This window comes from Drosophila busckii, chromosome 3L (genome assembly GCF_011750605.1).
Source record: "Drosophila busckii strain San Diego stock center, stock number 13000-0081.31 chromosome 3L, ASM1175060v1, whole genome shotgun sequence".
Taxonomy (NCBI): Eukaryota; Metazoa; Arthropoda; class Insecta; order Diptera; family Drosophilidae; genus Drosophila; species Drosophila busckii.
In genome coordinates this window covers 4,619,412-4,635,977 of record NC_046606.1, presented here as the reverse complement: position 1 = coordinate 4,635,977, position 16,566 = coordinate 4,619,412, and the positions used below count along the sequence as shown (strand labels likewise).

The following is a 16,566-nucleotide window of genomic DNA, read 5'->3' as shown; positions in this document are numbered from 1 at the left end:
GAAAATTGGCCATATCTCAGCCATATCCTGTCGCATTTACGACACTCACAGGACAAAACCCTATCGATCTGCATCAAAAATTTTGGAGTCATCTTCTTATCCATTAGTTTAGAAACTTTTCAGACTCGGCGAGAGAAGAAAGTGCCCGAAATCACAAAATTCCGCAACTACAAGACGTCCGATTCCCTTTGGTCAGTTAAAGCCCTATTAATCAAACATCGTTTGGCACTAAATTTGTCCTGATCCTGCAAAGGATACGAGATATATAGCCATTTTCTGTATACAGAAAATGCTGTTTTTCTCCGCTCCTGTAAGGACTTTCGTCCTTTAAGTAGTATATTCTGAAAGGTCTTGATGAGCACTACTTGTATGCCAAAAGGCATCCTTGTAGTCCTTGCCGTTTCCGAGAAAAAGGACATTTCGTGTTTTTAGACCAATTTTTGCGACTAACCCCCTGTAAATTTTTTCGCGGATTTTTTTTGCGGGATTTTGAAAATTCTTGAATGCAGATCGATAAATTAGATGCGAAGGAGTACGAATATGAATGTCCTTTTGGGATTGGAAGGATAACGAAGGAGCAGGAGCATAAACAAGGTTTTGCTTTGGGGGATTATTAGTTTGATTACTTGAGAACTACAAGGACGATTTGAATGTCCTTTGGCAGGCTGGTAGTGCTTATTTAAGCACATCAAAATACATTACTCAAAGGACGAAATACCTTACAGAAGGCAAACAAAACACACTTAACTATATCTCTAGTGTCCTTTGCAGGATCAGAACACAATGAATTCAAAACAATACAATGGCATTGAATTTATCCTGTCAATTGTGTCCCTATCATGCATAAATTGTAACATGCACACTACATTTTAGTTCAAGGACACACTTAAGGTCCCTGAGCTTTACATTTATTTGCAGCTGCCGCAGCGTGAGAAAAACTTAAATTTTATGCGCACGCCGCCAGAGAAAATAATAGGCCAGCGTATGGAAGCCAAAATATATGACCAGAATAGCCCACAAGTTGCGATAGAGGTTGGCTTCGTCGAAGCTGTACTTGTCCAGCACATCCTGGCCGGTGTGGAAGCAAGGTAAATCAGCGCTTTCCTGGAAGCAGGCTAAGGGAAAACAAAACGAAAGGAAAGAAAGAAATAATGTGCGCAACTTGATAGGACTGTTTGCATACTCACTTATGTTTTGCACACCAGACCATTGGGCAATGGTCATGGCTTCGTTAGCATACAGCATCCAGCTGAGAAACTGCGTCCAGTAAAATGCCAACGGCAACGAGCTAGGTAGGTAAATCAATCAGCAGTGTTGTGGGGGATTTGTGTAAGGATGGAACTTACCTAATTTTGATAAAGATGCCCGAGGTAATCATGAATATGTAATCAAGCGGCACCAGATACGCCATAGCCAGCGGCACTGAATTGAATGCGGTGGAGAAAAAGCAGCCACAAGCTGTGGCCACGTTCATAACCAACACCACACAAATGGATGTGATGGCAAAAGCATAAAACGTTGCACGCAAACCCGTAAGCCAATAACAGATGACCACAAAGAGCAAGGGTTCAATAATCATGCCAGGCAGCTTAAAAGACACTCAATTTAAACAGCTAAGCTGCAGTTTAAGATGATGGAAACTTACCATTGCCAAAATGTTGGCTACGTAGTACTGCAAGGTGGAGTACAAGCCGGAACGTGTCTCGCGCATAAACAAAGGAAAGCCTTGGGGGAAAACATTCAGCACAGAGTACATGGGATGATAGGTGTTCTCTGATATCATAATAAATATGGCGCCCTGCAAAATACAAGTTAAAGTTAATGTGAAGCAAGCATTTTAATTTAGTTACCTGCACTGCCTGCACGCCCAGCTGGTCCAGCTCTGTAGTGCCGGCAAAGCAGGCGCCTATGATGAAAGCCATGGCCATCTTTTGGGCAAAGCGCATCCACTGTATTGTAGGATCTCTGAGCAGCGTTAATGTAGCACGCAGCCAGACCACATGGAAGCGTTTATACCAGGCAACACCTCTGAACGCATCCAGCTCGGTGTCATAGGGAAAGTTGCCCGTTTGCGCCATGTGAATTTCCAAATTAACAAGCATATCACGCTGCTTGGCCGCCGAGCTGACAGCAAACTGATCGCATAGATGTTGCGCCGAACGTTGCGAGGCCTGCTCATAGCCAGGATCGGTGGCCAGCACGCCGATTAAGAAGTCTGCTGGATTGTAAGCCTCCGGGCAGTAGTAACCATGATTAGCAAAGAAGCTCAAGGCGTGCTGAGGTGAGCCTGTGAAGGCAACGCGTCCATCTGCCAACAGCATTACATTGTTAAAGTTGTCAAAGAGCTGCGAGCTGGGCTGTGAAATAAGAAAAGTTAACAGCGAGCTAATGAGCAAGTTGAGCCTCTTACCTGATGTATGGTGCATAGAATGGTCGTGCCCTTTTGCGCTAGCTCATGCAACGTGGCCACCAGCTGTTGCGCGCTGTATGAGTCCAGGCCCGTGGTGGGCTCATCGCAGAAGAGTATCACCGGATTGTTGAGCAGCTCCACAGCAAAAGCCAAGCGCTTGCGTTCTCCGCCAGATAAGACCTTCTCATCATCGCCGCTGCCTATGCGCGTGTGCGAAGCACTCAGCAAGCCCGTGCGCTCGAGCAAGCTGCTTGATTAATCAAGCGACGCTCCTCGGCGGACACACGTCGATCCAGACGCAGATGCGCCATAAAGTTCAAGTGCTCCAGCACTGTTAGCGCGCCAATGAATAAATCATCTTGATAGACATAGCCGCTAATGCGATGCATGAATGGACCCACTCGCCTGCCGTTTATCAGAATATCACCTTGGACGACAGTGCCCGCTGAGCGTGGAGAAGAGTGTTAGATGCAAATAATCTTGAAGACGTAATCTTATCATTTTTGTTACACTTACCTGGCTGACGATAGGCGAGCGTTGACATTAGCGTTGTCTTGCCAGAGCCACTGTAATTGCAAAGAATGTTCCAACTAGATTCCATCTTATCATTAGAGACGGCTAATGCCGTCATAAACTCTATGGTTTACTACTCTGCTGTTGTTCTACTCTAGTAGACAAGCAGCGGGCGCATATCAATTACGACGTGCTATGCCCAAAACCCACTTACCTTGCGCCCATTAGGGCCATCAGTGAACCGGGTTGAACAGCGCCCGTGGAGTTGTTAATAATGCGCTTCATATGCTTGCCGGACCCCACATTGGTGTAGACACAAAGATCACGCCAGACCAGCGTAGCGCCATGCTCTGTGGGCGCCCATTTGTTGTAGCTTCTTAGCGGTAGACTGCGCTCCGAGCTGTTGCGCTTCGACAGCTTCGGTGTGTTATCCCAGCTGGGCTGCTCGTTCACTGTATTGCTCTCCGGCGGTATTGTCACCATCTGCAGCTCCTGCGACACCGGCCGCGTAGTCTGCACCTCAGTCAGCAGCAACTGCTTGCTGCTATCTTCATCCGACATGCTCACTCTGCTCCGCTTATCTGCACAACCAACTGCTTTGGCAGTTGGATCTCAACTGTAGCAATTGCCACACTATGCAAATGAGTTGAGTTTGGCTGACAGCGCTGCCAGTCAGTTAGACAGCCAGCCTAAGCCTAAGCATCTCATATTACCGCCCTATCGCCCGTCGACCGCCTACCGTTGTTGTTATTGCCATCGGTCCCTAACTGGGAAGCCCTCCAAGCCGCTTCCAGCAAGCCAGACAATAGGCAATAGACCGCAAGCGAGCAGCCAAAGTCAATGGGAGTTTTTGCTTCCATGTTTTGCTCTGCAATTTCGCACTCAACACAATTGAGTTAAACAACAACTGCATTTTTGAGGTTTGGAGCATTGAGAGCAATCAAATCGCTTGCCACAATTGCAAAAAAAACTAAACCCATGCGTTTGTTTGCTATTTTTTGTAGTTTTAGTCGAAAACATGTGGAAGTACTTTTAGATAAAATGAACAAGTTCATAAAGCTCATCAAAGGAAGAAAATGAGCGATGGAACTGTAGATCGATACTCTTATCGTGAGCGTAATCGTTTATGAACGAATTAGAAGCTGAACCATTGTCTAATATAATTTTATCGAAGTGATCGATTAAACTGATTCATCAAATTGAACTATGTATCTGATGTATGTACATCACTTATTTTATATTATACTTTTGGAAGCGCTGTAAAATTAAATTATTATTGTGTGGCATACTCTTGAGGCATGCCACATGAGCTTTTAACAGCTAAAGTATGCTATATTTAACAAATAACCAACCCTAACATATTACAAAATATATAAAAAAATATTTTTATTTAACGGCAGCTAACAAAGACTTTTAATTAACTAAAGTTGAGGTATAGATTGTGCGTAGTTGCTGTAAATAAAAAATTAAATATTTGAAAATTAACAGCAAGTTTAAAATAAAGCTGGCAACGCTGCGCTCTACAAAAAAATGTGAGCTCAAATAAGTGAATGAATTTAACTCGCCGGCTCTCAATTACTCAATATGAAAGTCAATAGGGTACTGATAAGAGCGCCCAAGTATAAGAAGAAAGCTGCAGCGCTAGCCAAATGCCAGTTGCTGGAGAACAATCAGCGCAATTACTACGCTTTAAATCAGTGGCAACAAGTGCTGCGACTGCGCTTTTTTTTTTTTTTTAATAAATATAATTGAAAGGGAATTCCATTTGTGCTTAAGTTTTTTTAGTTTAAGTTTTTTTTTCTATAATCTGTACTAAACGTGAATTTCTGCGATTAAAGTCTGGTGTTGTCGTAATACGATAAGTGCAGTTACTGCAAAGTTTGTTGTGGTGTGCTTAAACAAAAATAAAGTGATAATAACAAATACAAGTGTTGGTATAAGAAACTAATGAATAATAAGCAATACTGCGAAATCACAGCTTGTGTGCCATATTAAATATTTAAAATTGAAAACTTTTGTGTATTAGGCAAATCAGTTGGCGATGCCAGGCAACAGTTATCGGATCATAAAACTGCGATTAGCCTATTAGCTTATGCGTGCAAATAAAACAAACAATAAAACAAAAACACTGCTGCGTGTTGACTGAAAGATAAGCAGAATCAGCTGTAAAATAAATATAAACTGTAGCGTTAAAAATAAGACAATAGTATATGAGTACACTCATAAAAATAGCGTCCACAGGCTTAAGCATTTTTGCAGTGTGCAATAAACGGAGCAACTAAATCTAAATGCAATTGCAAATGCTGTTGACGCGCGCAAATTCAAATTTACTTAAAGCTTAACGGCCGGATAAGAGCTTTTATGCTGTGACCTGCTCGTGGTTGTACCGAAACGCGAGAGCAAGACAATAAAAGGCTCTCAGTCACAACAAAAACAACTTAGAATGAGCTTACCAGAGGTGAGTGCTGCTGCTGCTGCTGCGCGTGCTTTGTGTTTTGTTTCGTCATCGTTAGTTCTGTTTTGGCTTAGCGTTCTTTATGCAATCAGCAAGCAAAAAGTGTAGTGACAAGCATTTGTATTCGTTCTAATTGAATTCAATTAAAATTAGCAAGTTAAATCACATTTTCATTTACATGTGTCGCACATCTGTCGCGAGAACTTAAATTCGCGCGCGTTTGTGTGTGTGTGCGTAATTGTATTTTGAGCAAACTGCTCATGTGTACAGCGTATCAGCTTATGTTGTGATTGTTTACAACAGAGTTAAGCGTTATATTACTGGCGCTGCGTGCTTACAAACTTCATTGAAAAGAATTTAATGTAACAATAAACAAATTGCGACCGCGTGTTTACAAAACTACAAAACAATAGCTCAAGTTCAAGCTCGCTGTAGCCGGCTGCAGGTAAAACGTGATGTGCCCTCTTAAAGCTTTAACTAAATACGCGAGCTTTTTGTGCTCTCTCACTCACACCACACACGAACAGCTGCTTTTTTGCTTTTGCTTGACTAAGCTACGTTTTGCAGTTACGCTCTCACTCTCCCGCTCTTCTGGCAATGTTAACGCATGCTCTCAACACTTAACAGCGAGTACAAAAGTTCTGTTGCTTACTTTCAGGGCGGCGCTGCTGAGACTCAGACACGACGCGCTAGCATTAACAGCAGCATTAACAGCTCTGCCGATGGCGCTGTTAACGTCGCTGTTAGCGCGCCGCGCCGCAGCTGTTGGGCCTACAGCTGCAACATCATCCGCAACATATCCGTGGAGCCCACCATGTTCCTTTACATGTTTGCCTTTATGATCACATCCGTGGTGGAGCAGAATTTCTTTTTGCAGAAGGCTTGCCTAGTTAACAACAATCTCAGCATTGCAATTTGCCAAAATATCAATGCGCCCGAAAATGAAGAGTACAAAAAACAAGTGCTGGGCACCACAGCTTGGTTTCATCAATGGGAGAATATAGCAGCGCATGTGTTTCCCATAGTGCTGGCGTTGTTCTTGGGTTCGTTTTCAGATGCGCGTGGTCGCAAGCTGCCGCTGTTGATGGGTCTGGTGGGTAAGCTTATCTACTCCTCCATGATCGTGGTGAATGCCATGATGCCCAGCTGGCCGGTTGAGTATGTTATCTACACAGCGACGTTGCCGTCAGCTTTAACAGGCGCTGATGTGGCTATATTTGCTTCATGCTTTGCTTACATCTCGGACATATCAACACTGGAGCAGCGCACCATTAGGGTGACCATACTGGATGTGGTTTACTTAACTGCCATGCCCACAGGCGTGGCCTTGGGCTCCTATTTGTTCTACAATGTGTTCAATCAGTCCTATGCTGATATGTTTGCTGTTAATGCTGCGCTGTTGGCTTTGGCCGTCATCTACACGTTCTTCGCCTTGAAGGTAAGCTGGCTACAGTAAAGCCTCGTTCGACTACTACAACTTGCTATTATATGCAGTGGCAAACTACGCCCAATCAACGCTCGCTTAGGGAGCTGGGCTGCTGCGGCATTTGGGGCGACTTCTTTGACAGGCAGCATGTGAAGGATTCGCTGAGCGTGTTGATGAAGCCACGACGTGGACACAGACGCAGTTTTCTGTATCTGCTGCTCATCAGCATGGCGCTCTATACATTCCAGCGCGATGAGGGCAGCTATTTGTATCTGTATACTTTCGATAAGTTTGGCTGGAGCGTCAGTTCGTTTAGCAGCTTCAAGACCTTCAAGTCCACTGCCTATGTGATTGCCATGCTGCTGGCTGTGCCGCTAATGAACAAAGTACTGGGCTGGCGTGATACGGTAATTTTAAATTCTATTTCACTGGCATTTCTCTGGTATCTCTGATAATTTCACAGCAATAAACCTCTCTTGTTCTTCTTCCTAGACCATCATATTCATTGGCACCTGGGCACATGCCATAGCGCGTTTCTTCTTCTACTTTACCACAGGACCCAAGCTCTTGTATGCAGGCGCTGTAGTCTGCAGTTTGGGTCCGATTGTGGGTCCTATGATACGCGCTATGACTTCCAAGATTGTGCCACAATCGGAGCGTGGCAAGGTCTTTGCTCTGCTCTCCGTTTGCGACAATGCAGTGCCATTCATAAGCGGCGTTTGCTACTCGCAAATTTATCGCGCAACGCTCAAGAGCAATCATGGTGGTGGCGTCTTTCTACTAACTATAGCTACGCAGCTAGCTGTGTTTCTATTGATACTGTAAGTCTAACTTTATCTTTGCTATAAGCTTATATAACTTTGCTGCTCTTTCAGCTTCATACACATTGTGCTGGGTAACAACTCGTTGGCTGTGCCTGAGGTGCCCGAAAAGGAGAGCGGCTTGATTAAGAGCGAGGTGGAGGCCAATGAGGCGCAGCTGCCAACCAATCAAGCGGAGCAAGAGCAAAAGTGAATGCGCTACACATCACATCAGCATCACATTTTTTTGTATTTTTTTTTTGTATACCTATTATTTTAAACTTAAAGCATTAAAAGACTTTAGCAACTTACCCTTCACTTGTTCTTGGAGAGCGTGCGCTGCTTCTCCGCATGCTCCACCACCTGCTCGTCCACAAAGAGTCCTTTGCGCCTACGCACGCTGTCCATGTAGAGCTTGGCACGATTCGCCGAGTCCGCCTTTTCGCCAAAGTGCATGAGTTCCTCCTCGGTTGTGGGCAGCCAGAAGGGATCAATATCAATCACCTGCAAAGCGAAAGAGAGCGGGAGATGGTTTAGCACCTTTTCCTGGAATTCATTTAGCCAGCCAGTCACCCAGCCAGCCACTTGAGCAAGGACAATAGCGACGCGCAACGGCGTCGCTTGGTCTATGCGCCTGCGCCTGTGCCCAGACTGTTACGCTTGGTGATTGGATTTACGTGATGATGTTTTATGAGGCTTGTATGGCGTTTAGCTCGGCCCGCCACTTGAACGGCCCTTTGTGTGCGAGCAGCAATCAGGGAAAGCGTGCATTTTCACATCTTCATTGTTTGGTTATAGCAGCAGCGACTCAGTCGGGCTCAGGGGTTCGAGCCTGCTTTAATGACTTAGCAGCAGCAGGCACAACAGGACAGCAGGACTAGAGGCGAACATGCATTGCGTGATAAGGCACGCCAGGATACGCAGAATTTTACTGAATGGCGTGAAGTTCTTTGCCCGAAAGTGATTGATGATTGTCAGCGTTGCCGCTTCACCTACCACTTCAACTGGAGTTTGCTTTGTTTGTTGCAGGCAGGACACACACACACACACACTTGAGACGCACACACAGCCGGGGGCGAGTCGAGGGTGTCAGGCGTGTTAACTATTCGCAGAATTTTCGGTTGCAGCCAAAGTCTTTAAAGAACGCTGACGCTTCGGCGGAATATTTACAGAATGAACAGGTAAATGCGTTTTCAATAAGCGACAACGCACAATTAGCTTGTTCAGCCGATTTTTTAAGCAACAATATAGACTTGAGATATCAGTTGTCAGAACCTCTCTTTTAAACTCTAAATTAAATGCCAATTGAGGGTGTGATTAAGTCGTTCGAAGCGTATGTAACACGGACATTTATTGATATTCTGTTATATCGTTTAAGCTTTGACAATTTATAAAAAGAGTCAGAAGAGTTTTATACACATAGTGATAATCAATATTGATTCCCACTTGTTTATAGCAAAGTGTATTTCATAGTTGTGTCATGCATTTGCTGCTCTTTTTTATATTTTTTTGTAGCCATCTGTTCGCACTACGCTAAACTAAGTCGCAGCCGCAGTCTCGGCGCATTTTGGCTGCAGTCTTATGTAGATCATTATCGAGCACAACGATTCGCTTGTTTAACAACAACTAACAACGCCAGTTAAGGGGTGGAGAAGGTGTTGTGGGAGATACAGAACAACAGTGAGAGAGAACGAGAGAGAGAGAGAGAGAGAGGGGGGAGCGGGAGCAGCAGTAGCCAGCATAAACACGAACACGACACGCGGCCAGAGTCAGGGCAATCCCGCAGCTAAAGCGAGGTCGTCTTAAGTATGCATGTATGTGTATGTGTGTGTTTGTGTGTGTGTGTGTGTTGGGATCCTTTTGCTTGAACTACGCACAACGGTTCGTCAAGAACCTCTTTGCTTGATGATGTTGAAGCAGCAGCAGCAGCAGCAGAGGAGAAACAATAAGAGCAGTTGCCTTGCCTTGTGTCTTGGCTTGGCAGCTGAAGTGCTCCAGAAGTGCGCAAAGCTTGCGTCTGAGCTGCTCCAGACAAATGAGCAGCAAACGTTGCATTCAATGCACTGCGAGCAAGGCAGCAGTTGAAACGATCGTAATACATTTTAATTTAAACATAAATACGCGCAAAGCTTCAAAACAATATCTAGATTATTATTATTAAATAACGTCTGCAAGTAAAATATATTTCGCAGCTTAATTGAACATTTTTTATAGAACTTTTTTTGATTAGAAATAGAATATTATAATCAATTATATGATATAAAATAGATTGCTCATTTTGATGGAGGAATTTTTTACAGAACGCTCTTCAATTAAAATATGTTTATGTTAAGGGGTCTTCATCGATTCGAAAGGATAACTGAATTTTTGTATAACATTTGTTTTCTAAATGGAAATGTGCTCTCATATTAAAGGCAAATTTTCAATAGAGCAACACTTAGTTAATTTCCATTGATATAAAAATCATTGATAAGCTACAGACTTTGGTTGTCAGATTTTTTTTACAGTGTCCTGGCAAAGGCATTAACTACAACAACAACAATAATAATAATAATAAGTGGAAGAGCTCAAGGTAGGCACATAAAAAACACTCAAAGGTTGTTATCCACACCAGCGCAACACGCTCCAGATTGCAGACGCAGCAGCGCAACCGCGAGCAACCAAAACGAAAATATTAAGAAAGACGACGACGACGACGACGACGATGGTAGGAAAAAAAGTAATATTAAAGTCGCAGCAGCAGCAGTAACAGCAACAACAACAAGAGCAACAGCAACAGCAGCAGCGATAGCCAAACAAAATCCCAAAGCAAACGACGCGACATAAACACAAACAGCAGAGAGAGATTGAGAGCGAGAGGGGCAAGCAGAGCGCAAAGCAGCGCAGCACTGCCATGTGTGTGTGTGTGTGTGTGTGTGAAGTGTGTTTACCTGTCCGCATGCAGGTAATTTACGCGGCAGCTACCGAAATACGCTTGGACGACGACTACGCCAAAGCGAACGCAGCTGTGGCCAAGACCCAATACCAATAACCAATACCTATAACCAATGCATGTGTGTGTGTGCGAGTGTGTGTGTGTGTGTATGGGTAGGGGTAGAGTCGAGATTATTATCGCGCGCCAGCGCTACGTTAAGAAAACCACAAGCAAATCAACAACGCAGCCGCGTTGCCCCTACCCCTCCCCCAACTCCAAAACTCCAACTCCAAGACGTTGCTTGCGCAGTCGCTGCCAACGTCGACTGCTCAGCTCATGCCTTGCAGCCTTGTGCGCAGTCGCAAACGACGACGAGCGTCATTTTGACAGCGCGCACAATGCAAACCACGTTCCACTTAAGACCAACAACAACAACTGGCTAAAGGATTGCTGCGGCCACTTGGATAAGCACTTGCCAGCTTATATATATATGTAAAATATATATATATAGCATATTCAGCGCAGACTTTAGGGCACTGCCATACGGCCTCAACCTCAACCTTCGCATTTGGCTGGCTGGCTGGCTGGGCTCTCGCCTTTCCTCACTTGGCGACTTTCCCTTTGCTTTTGCTGCTAAAGTTCTTTCTGGGTTCAGGTACAAAACGAGTTATCAGATTATTTGTTATTTGTCTTGCGTCTTGCTTAGCGTGCTCTGCTCTGCTCTGGTTTTCTTCTTTAGCTTATGGTAGTCGCTTGGAGTTATGCCTGCTCATATGCAAAGCACGCCAAACAAGCCTAAGAACCAACAACAACAACAAGCATAATAACAATAATATGCGACGCGTTAATGATAAACACTCCAAAAACAGGCACAACAACAAACAAAAGGCACAATTCCCCACTCCCAAAGCAGCAGAAGAAAAAAAAAAAAATAAAACCCAAAAAAAATATAAGAAAAACAAAAAGTGCCCACTCCAAAACTCCAATGTTAGCAGAAGTAAGAGGTAAGAGTAAGACCAGTAGTCAAAGTCGAGCTGCATTTGGAACTGGCACGCCGCGCATGATGAGGATTTTGTTGTTGTTGTTGTTGTTCTTTTTTTTTCGGGTATTCGGGATTGTAGCAGCAGCAGCAGCGACAGACAACGTTGACAGTCTCAGAGACTAGAGGCTAGACTAATAAGATACCCAGGCATTAGAAAATAGTATAGTATATATCAAAGTTGCAATTAAATTTAAAAAAAATAAGAAAAAAATATTTAAAAAATATACAGCTGCAAATATAAATTTGTGTAGCAGTTTATAGTTTCAAAGTTAATTTTTGAACATATAGGGATTTTTCAAATTTGGTACTGATGATTAAGTAAATTTCGAAACATGTCTTGCTTTCTTTTAAAAATTGTCTAGATATATAATGAAGAGCATGCTAGAGCCTACTAAGTTGTCTTGCTAGACTATTTTTAAAGTTGCAGCAGCTTTTCTTAATGTAACAAAACTATTTCTGCACTATTTGTTTATAATATTCATTTGATAAGCTTCAAGCATTTAAAGTTTAACTAACAACATAACTTGGCTTTATATATATTTAGTTTAGCAATATATTTTGGAAAGTTCAGCCAATTTATTGGCAATTGGCTTGCTCAATATAAAAAGCTATTAAAGCGTCATGTGAAGCATTTGCTAACTTTTGAACTGCTAACCAAATTTTAAGTTGCAGCAGCAGTTAGTGCAACTAACACCTAAGCCTATGCCTATATCTATATACTATATGCCCTTTGGTCTGCGCTATCTTTACAGAGCATCACAAAATCAAATAATAACAAAAGCGCGCAAGACGGTAGCACTGGCCACAGTAGCAACAACAACAACAACAACGAGAACACTAAGATATTTATGCTGGTCATACACACACACATACATATGTGAGTTTTTAATGCGTTACGTGAAGTGAAAAAAAAGATACTTCTACTTGGCTTATGAATACTGAAAATTAGTTTGTGTTGCTGCTGCTGCTGCTGCTAGTTGCTGCTTGCTGTTTGCGGTTCTGGCTGCAGCCAAAAAGGTCGTCGTGCTGGGTCAGAGATTGCTGCAGAGGCTGCATTGTTGTTGCAGCTTAACGAACGCATTGTAGGCCATGATGCGACAAGAAATTTAAATCTAAAGTGTGTGTGTGTGTGGGGGAGCGGGAGGCAGACAGTTGGCCACTTGTGGCAGCCGCCTTCGTTGTTATTATGGGCACGTGACAACTGCGCCCACGGGCCTTTTGGTCAGATCGTTCGCTCGCTCGCTCTCACTCTATCTCGTTCGCTTTCCCTGTCTCTGGCTGCATGGACGCTCACGCATGCGCGCCTATTAATGTGGGCGTGGGCGAAGTGAGACGTCAGCGCTGAACATCAGCGCGCGAAGGCGGAGTTCAGCGTGAGTGGCATAACTGTTTAATTGTTGAAATGTCTGTGGCATCAACAAAATGGGCGCACTCAACGCCAAAGCCCAAAGAGACAGTTGTCACAAATCAACGAAAGCAGCGGCGCTCTACGTCGAATTCTAATTGCTGCCAAGGCTTATTAATGCACTTATTTGTATTGAGGGCTCTAACAAACTAGTTTCCGCCACAGCAACAGCAACAGCAACAGCAACTTTTGCCAAAGGGCGGCACAAACTTTTATTTATACACACACACACACACATGCGCAGCGAAAGACAACAAAACAACAAGCATAACAAAAGCGGCAGAAGAGCAACATACAGAGGCCGGCAAAACTTTAGCTGAGAAATAGAAAATCACCGGAAGTCATTACATATACAAAAACTTGTTGTTATCGATTGCCAGCCCGCGATATACTATAACAAATACCTATAAATGTCTCAGTGTGTGTGTCTGTGTGTGTGTGTTTACCAATACTTGTGTGCAAAGCTTGCGCATTTGGCGCACAACCGACAAAAGCTACAGCAGCCAATTTGCTATCTGCTGCTGAATCTACAATTTAAAAGCTTTCTTATCATTCATGATTTATGTGCGCTATATACAGGATATATATGGCAGAAAATTATGAGCGGAAGAACCGAAGCTGCTTCTTAGAAATTTCTGCTATTTAAATGAGCTTTGTATACGGCTTAAGTCTAAAAATTCGGCAAGTACAGCAGCGCATAGCCGACTACATGTGACTCTCTCCCTAGACAGCAAGTTTGGAAACGCTAGCTCTTAAAATTGCTGAGATCTAGGCGCTCATACAGACGTACAGGACCGACTAACCGACTATATTTGACTCTGTACTTACACGCAGCTGCACAAGCTGCTTGGAATCGCTAGCTCTTAAAATTGCTGAGTTCCAGGCGTTCATACAGACGGACCAGTAATAAAATTTGCTATGTCAAATATGTTTATTTTATAGCAACTTCAGCTAAACCCTTTCCCAAAACTTTTTATATGTTGCTTGTCTATAAATAAATTTTCCTAGTATTTTTTTGTTAAAACTTTTGCTAAACTTTGAGCTACATTTTTGTTGGCTGTACAACATACAGCTGAGCAGCTATATTAATCATTTTTTGTTTAGTTTTTGTTGCTGTTGCTGTTATTTTCTTTTCCGTTGAACGCTCTCATCCGCTGCTGGCTGTTGGCTCATCCGCCGCTTTGCTAGCGCTGCCCAAGTTGGGCGCTCTACTCTACTACAAGTGTGCGCTGCGTACGACAAGGTCAGGGGAAAGGCCGTTGCCATATAACATAAAATATTGCACACAGCTGCAGGCAGCAGCATCAAATGAACCAAATAACTTTAAGAGCAACTGTTGCTCTGTGGTTGCTCTTATAGGACTTCAACAGTTGGCAACAGTTGGTAAACTGAGATTTGAGCTGACCACAAGCAGAGCACGCACAGCTGCCATATCAAGCACAGAGAGAGAGAGAGAAAAAAACTAAGAAAAAGCAAAAGATTGTTGACTGCGTGGCGCACTTGCGCCAAAATCAGCAGCAGCAGACGCTGCAGCAACATCAAGTGGCAACAGCTGCGCTGATTGCAAAACTTACCTCCCAGTGGCTAAACATTAGCTGGGGACAGGCCAGGCCAGATGTCTGTTTGCGCATCTCTTGTGCAAAGTTGAACGATTCAATGACCGGCAGCAGGCAGGTCACAGCAAAGTTGCCACTGCCCTGTGTCAAGTCGCCGGAAAGTATTTTGCCATGTCTGCGGCCAATTACTGCATACATTTTGCCTGCAACCAGAAGAAGAAGAAGAAGATGAGAAAAAGAGTTACAACAGCTGATGTTAAAGCAAAGAATTAACAAAAGCGCAGAGTTGAGTTTAGTTTAGTTATAAAAAATTGCTAGCGCTTATAAATTTGTAGATTTTTCATAAACAGCTTAAATCAAAATTATATTAAATGAATATAAGATAAATGTGCCAGCTATAAAACAGAGTATTGGAAATATTATGTATCATATTCATAAATTTTAAATACAATCATAATTTTCAATAACTAGTATAGCTGAATATGAAAATATTTGAAAAATTTGAATAATTGAGCAGATAAAAAAATATTATAACTAAATAAAATACTCTTACACATTTTTCTTGCATAAAAGTTATAGCTAAATGATTTTCCATAATTGGTCTACTAATTGCGATTAGTTGTCAGCATTAGCATAACATTTTTTTCAAACTAAAACTTATAATTTAGTTGTTTAATATTAAACAATTAATTTACAAGCCTCAAAACTAAACTAAATACTTTTTAGCTTAACAGTTTTGCTTATAAATTGCAGCAACATATTTTAAAACGAGCAGCAACTGAAGGCTCAAGGCTCTGCTGATATTTCTAGAACTAAAGCATAAGCTGCTTTAAGCCAAGTACCAAAGCTAGAGCACGTCAAAAGTTTAAGCCAAGAGAATTGGCGCGCTTTCTGTAGCAGCGCGCGTCGCTTTTTGCTACAACTCAACACGAGACTTGGCTATGTTGTTGTTGTGTTGCTGCTGCTGCTGTTGTTGGCTTTTTGCTTATTTTTTGGCATGCGCGCGAAATTAAACAAGCAACAGAGTTGGCAGCAAACGCGGGCCAAGCCAACAACAATGAGAGTAAGAAAAAAACAAAAACAACAAGCAAAGCGAGACAATGTCGCTGGGCCATGGGCAGGAATTAGTTTCCGGTCGTAGTAAAACTGACAACAACAACAAAAAACAAACAAGCATGCTTGTATGTATGTGTGTGCGTGTGTGTGTGTGTGTGCATACATTAGCAGCGCAAAAAGGGCCAAAAGGATGTGCGAGCAGCTCAAGCGCAGCACGCGAACAGCAGCAACTGCAGCAACAAAAACTCACATAGATATGCACGCACACAAACAAACAACACACATACATAGTCGGATGCTGTGCCAACAACAACAACAGCAGCAGCAACAATATTCATTCATTCATTCATTGCTGCTGCTGCTGCGCTGCTCGCTCTGTGCATGTGTGTGCGCGTTCATTCAAGTCTGGCGCACACACAGATAAGCACACGCATACACACACACACACACACACAAAGACAAAAGCAGACAGGCAGCAACATGCAGCGACAGCGACAGCGCTTGACTGAGCCTGAGCGTAGCAGTCGACGTTCGGTTTTTTTTTCTGTTTGATCAGTTCGAATTGAGAGGTTGAGCAGTGCAGACGACGACGACGACGACGACGACGACAACAACAGCGATAGCAATAACAACAACAACAGCAACGAAAACTAAAGCGAGCTAAACACGTATTAAAATAAAATAAAAAAAAAACTCAGTTAGAGTTAACGCTAATATACGTAAGCGTCTGTGTGTGTGTAAGTGTGCGAGTGAGACAGCAACGTGTATGCTTTGGCTTGTGCATTATTAATCAATAGTAACAACAACAAAAAGAATCAATCAAGTGTAACAGCAAATAAAAGTAAAATATATAAAGTGTAAAGTTGTTGTTTTTTATTTTGTGCACGCGCGCGTTTTGTGACTTTTTTTGTAGCATGCTGAGCTGCTGCGGCAAGTGGCAGGCTGCTGCCTAAATCGTAGTAAAAAACTATTTAAAATACAAGCAACTA

At 43.0% G+C, this 16,566-nt stretch overlaps 3 protein-coding genes across 3 annotated transcripts in view; 1 reads left to right on the top strand and 2 right to left on the bottom strand.

Annotated features, from left to right (window-relative positions):
* Positions 1 to 863: 863 nt before the first annotated feature.
* On the bottom strand, positions 864 to 4,091 carry LOC108600093 (protein scarlet). Its single transcript, XM_017987455.2, is given in 9 exon segments — positions 864 to 1,115; positions 1,188 to 1,288; positions 1,347 to 1,588; positions 1,646 to 1,798; positions 1,851 to 2,357; positions 2,411 to 2,665; positions 2,668 to 2,855; positions 2,927 to 2,976; positions 3,138 to 4,091. Coding segments are annotated over 9 exon segments (2,019 nt in total). The 5' UTR covers positions 3,485 to 4,091; the 3' UTR covers positions 864 to 939.
* Positions 4,092 to 4,316: 225 nt separating this feature from the next.
* Positions 4,317 to 16,566, bottom strand: part of LOC108599752 (elongation factor-like GTPase 1) — a 63,987-nt gene continuing 51,737 nt past the window's right edge. The window contains exons 5-7 of the mRNA XM_017987587.1: positions 14,540 to 14,724; positions 7,917 to 8,108; positions 4,317 to 4,375 (exon numbers count right to left, since the gene is read on the bottom strand). Of these exons, the coding sequence (XP_017843076.1) occupies positions 7,920 to 8,108; positions 14,540 to 14,724 (374 nt within the window). The 3' untranslated portion in view covers positions 4,317 to 4,375; positions 7,917 to 7,919. The remainder of the gene's footprint in view (positions 4,376 to 7,916; positions 8,109 to 14,539; positions 14,725 to 16,566) is intronic.
* On the top strand, positions 4,717 to 7,907 carry LOC108599754 (proton-coupled folate transporter). Its single transcript, XM_017986767.1, has 5 exons — positions 4,717 to 5,381; positions 6,037 to 6,816; positions 6,873 to 7,211; positions 7,297 to 7,625; positions 7,680 to 7,907. Exons 1-5 carry the CDS (start codon positions 5,367 to 5,369, stop codon positions 7,816 to 7,818), a joined length of 1,602 nt encoding a protein of 533 aa, XP_017842256.1. The 5' UTR covers positions 4,717 to 5,366; the 3' UTR covers positions 7,819 to 7,907.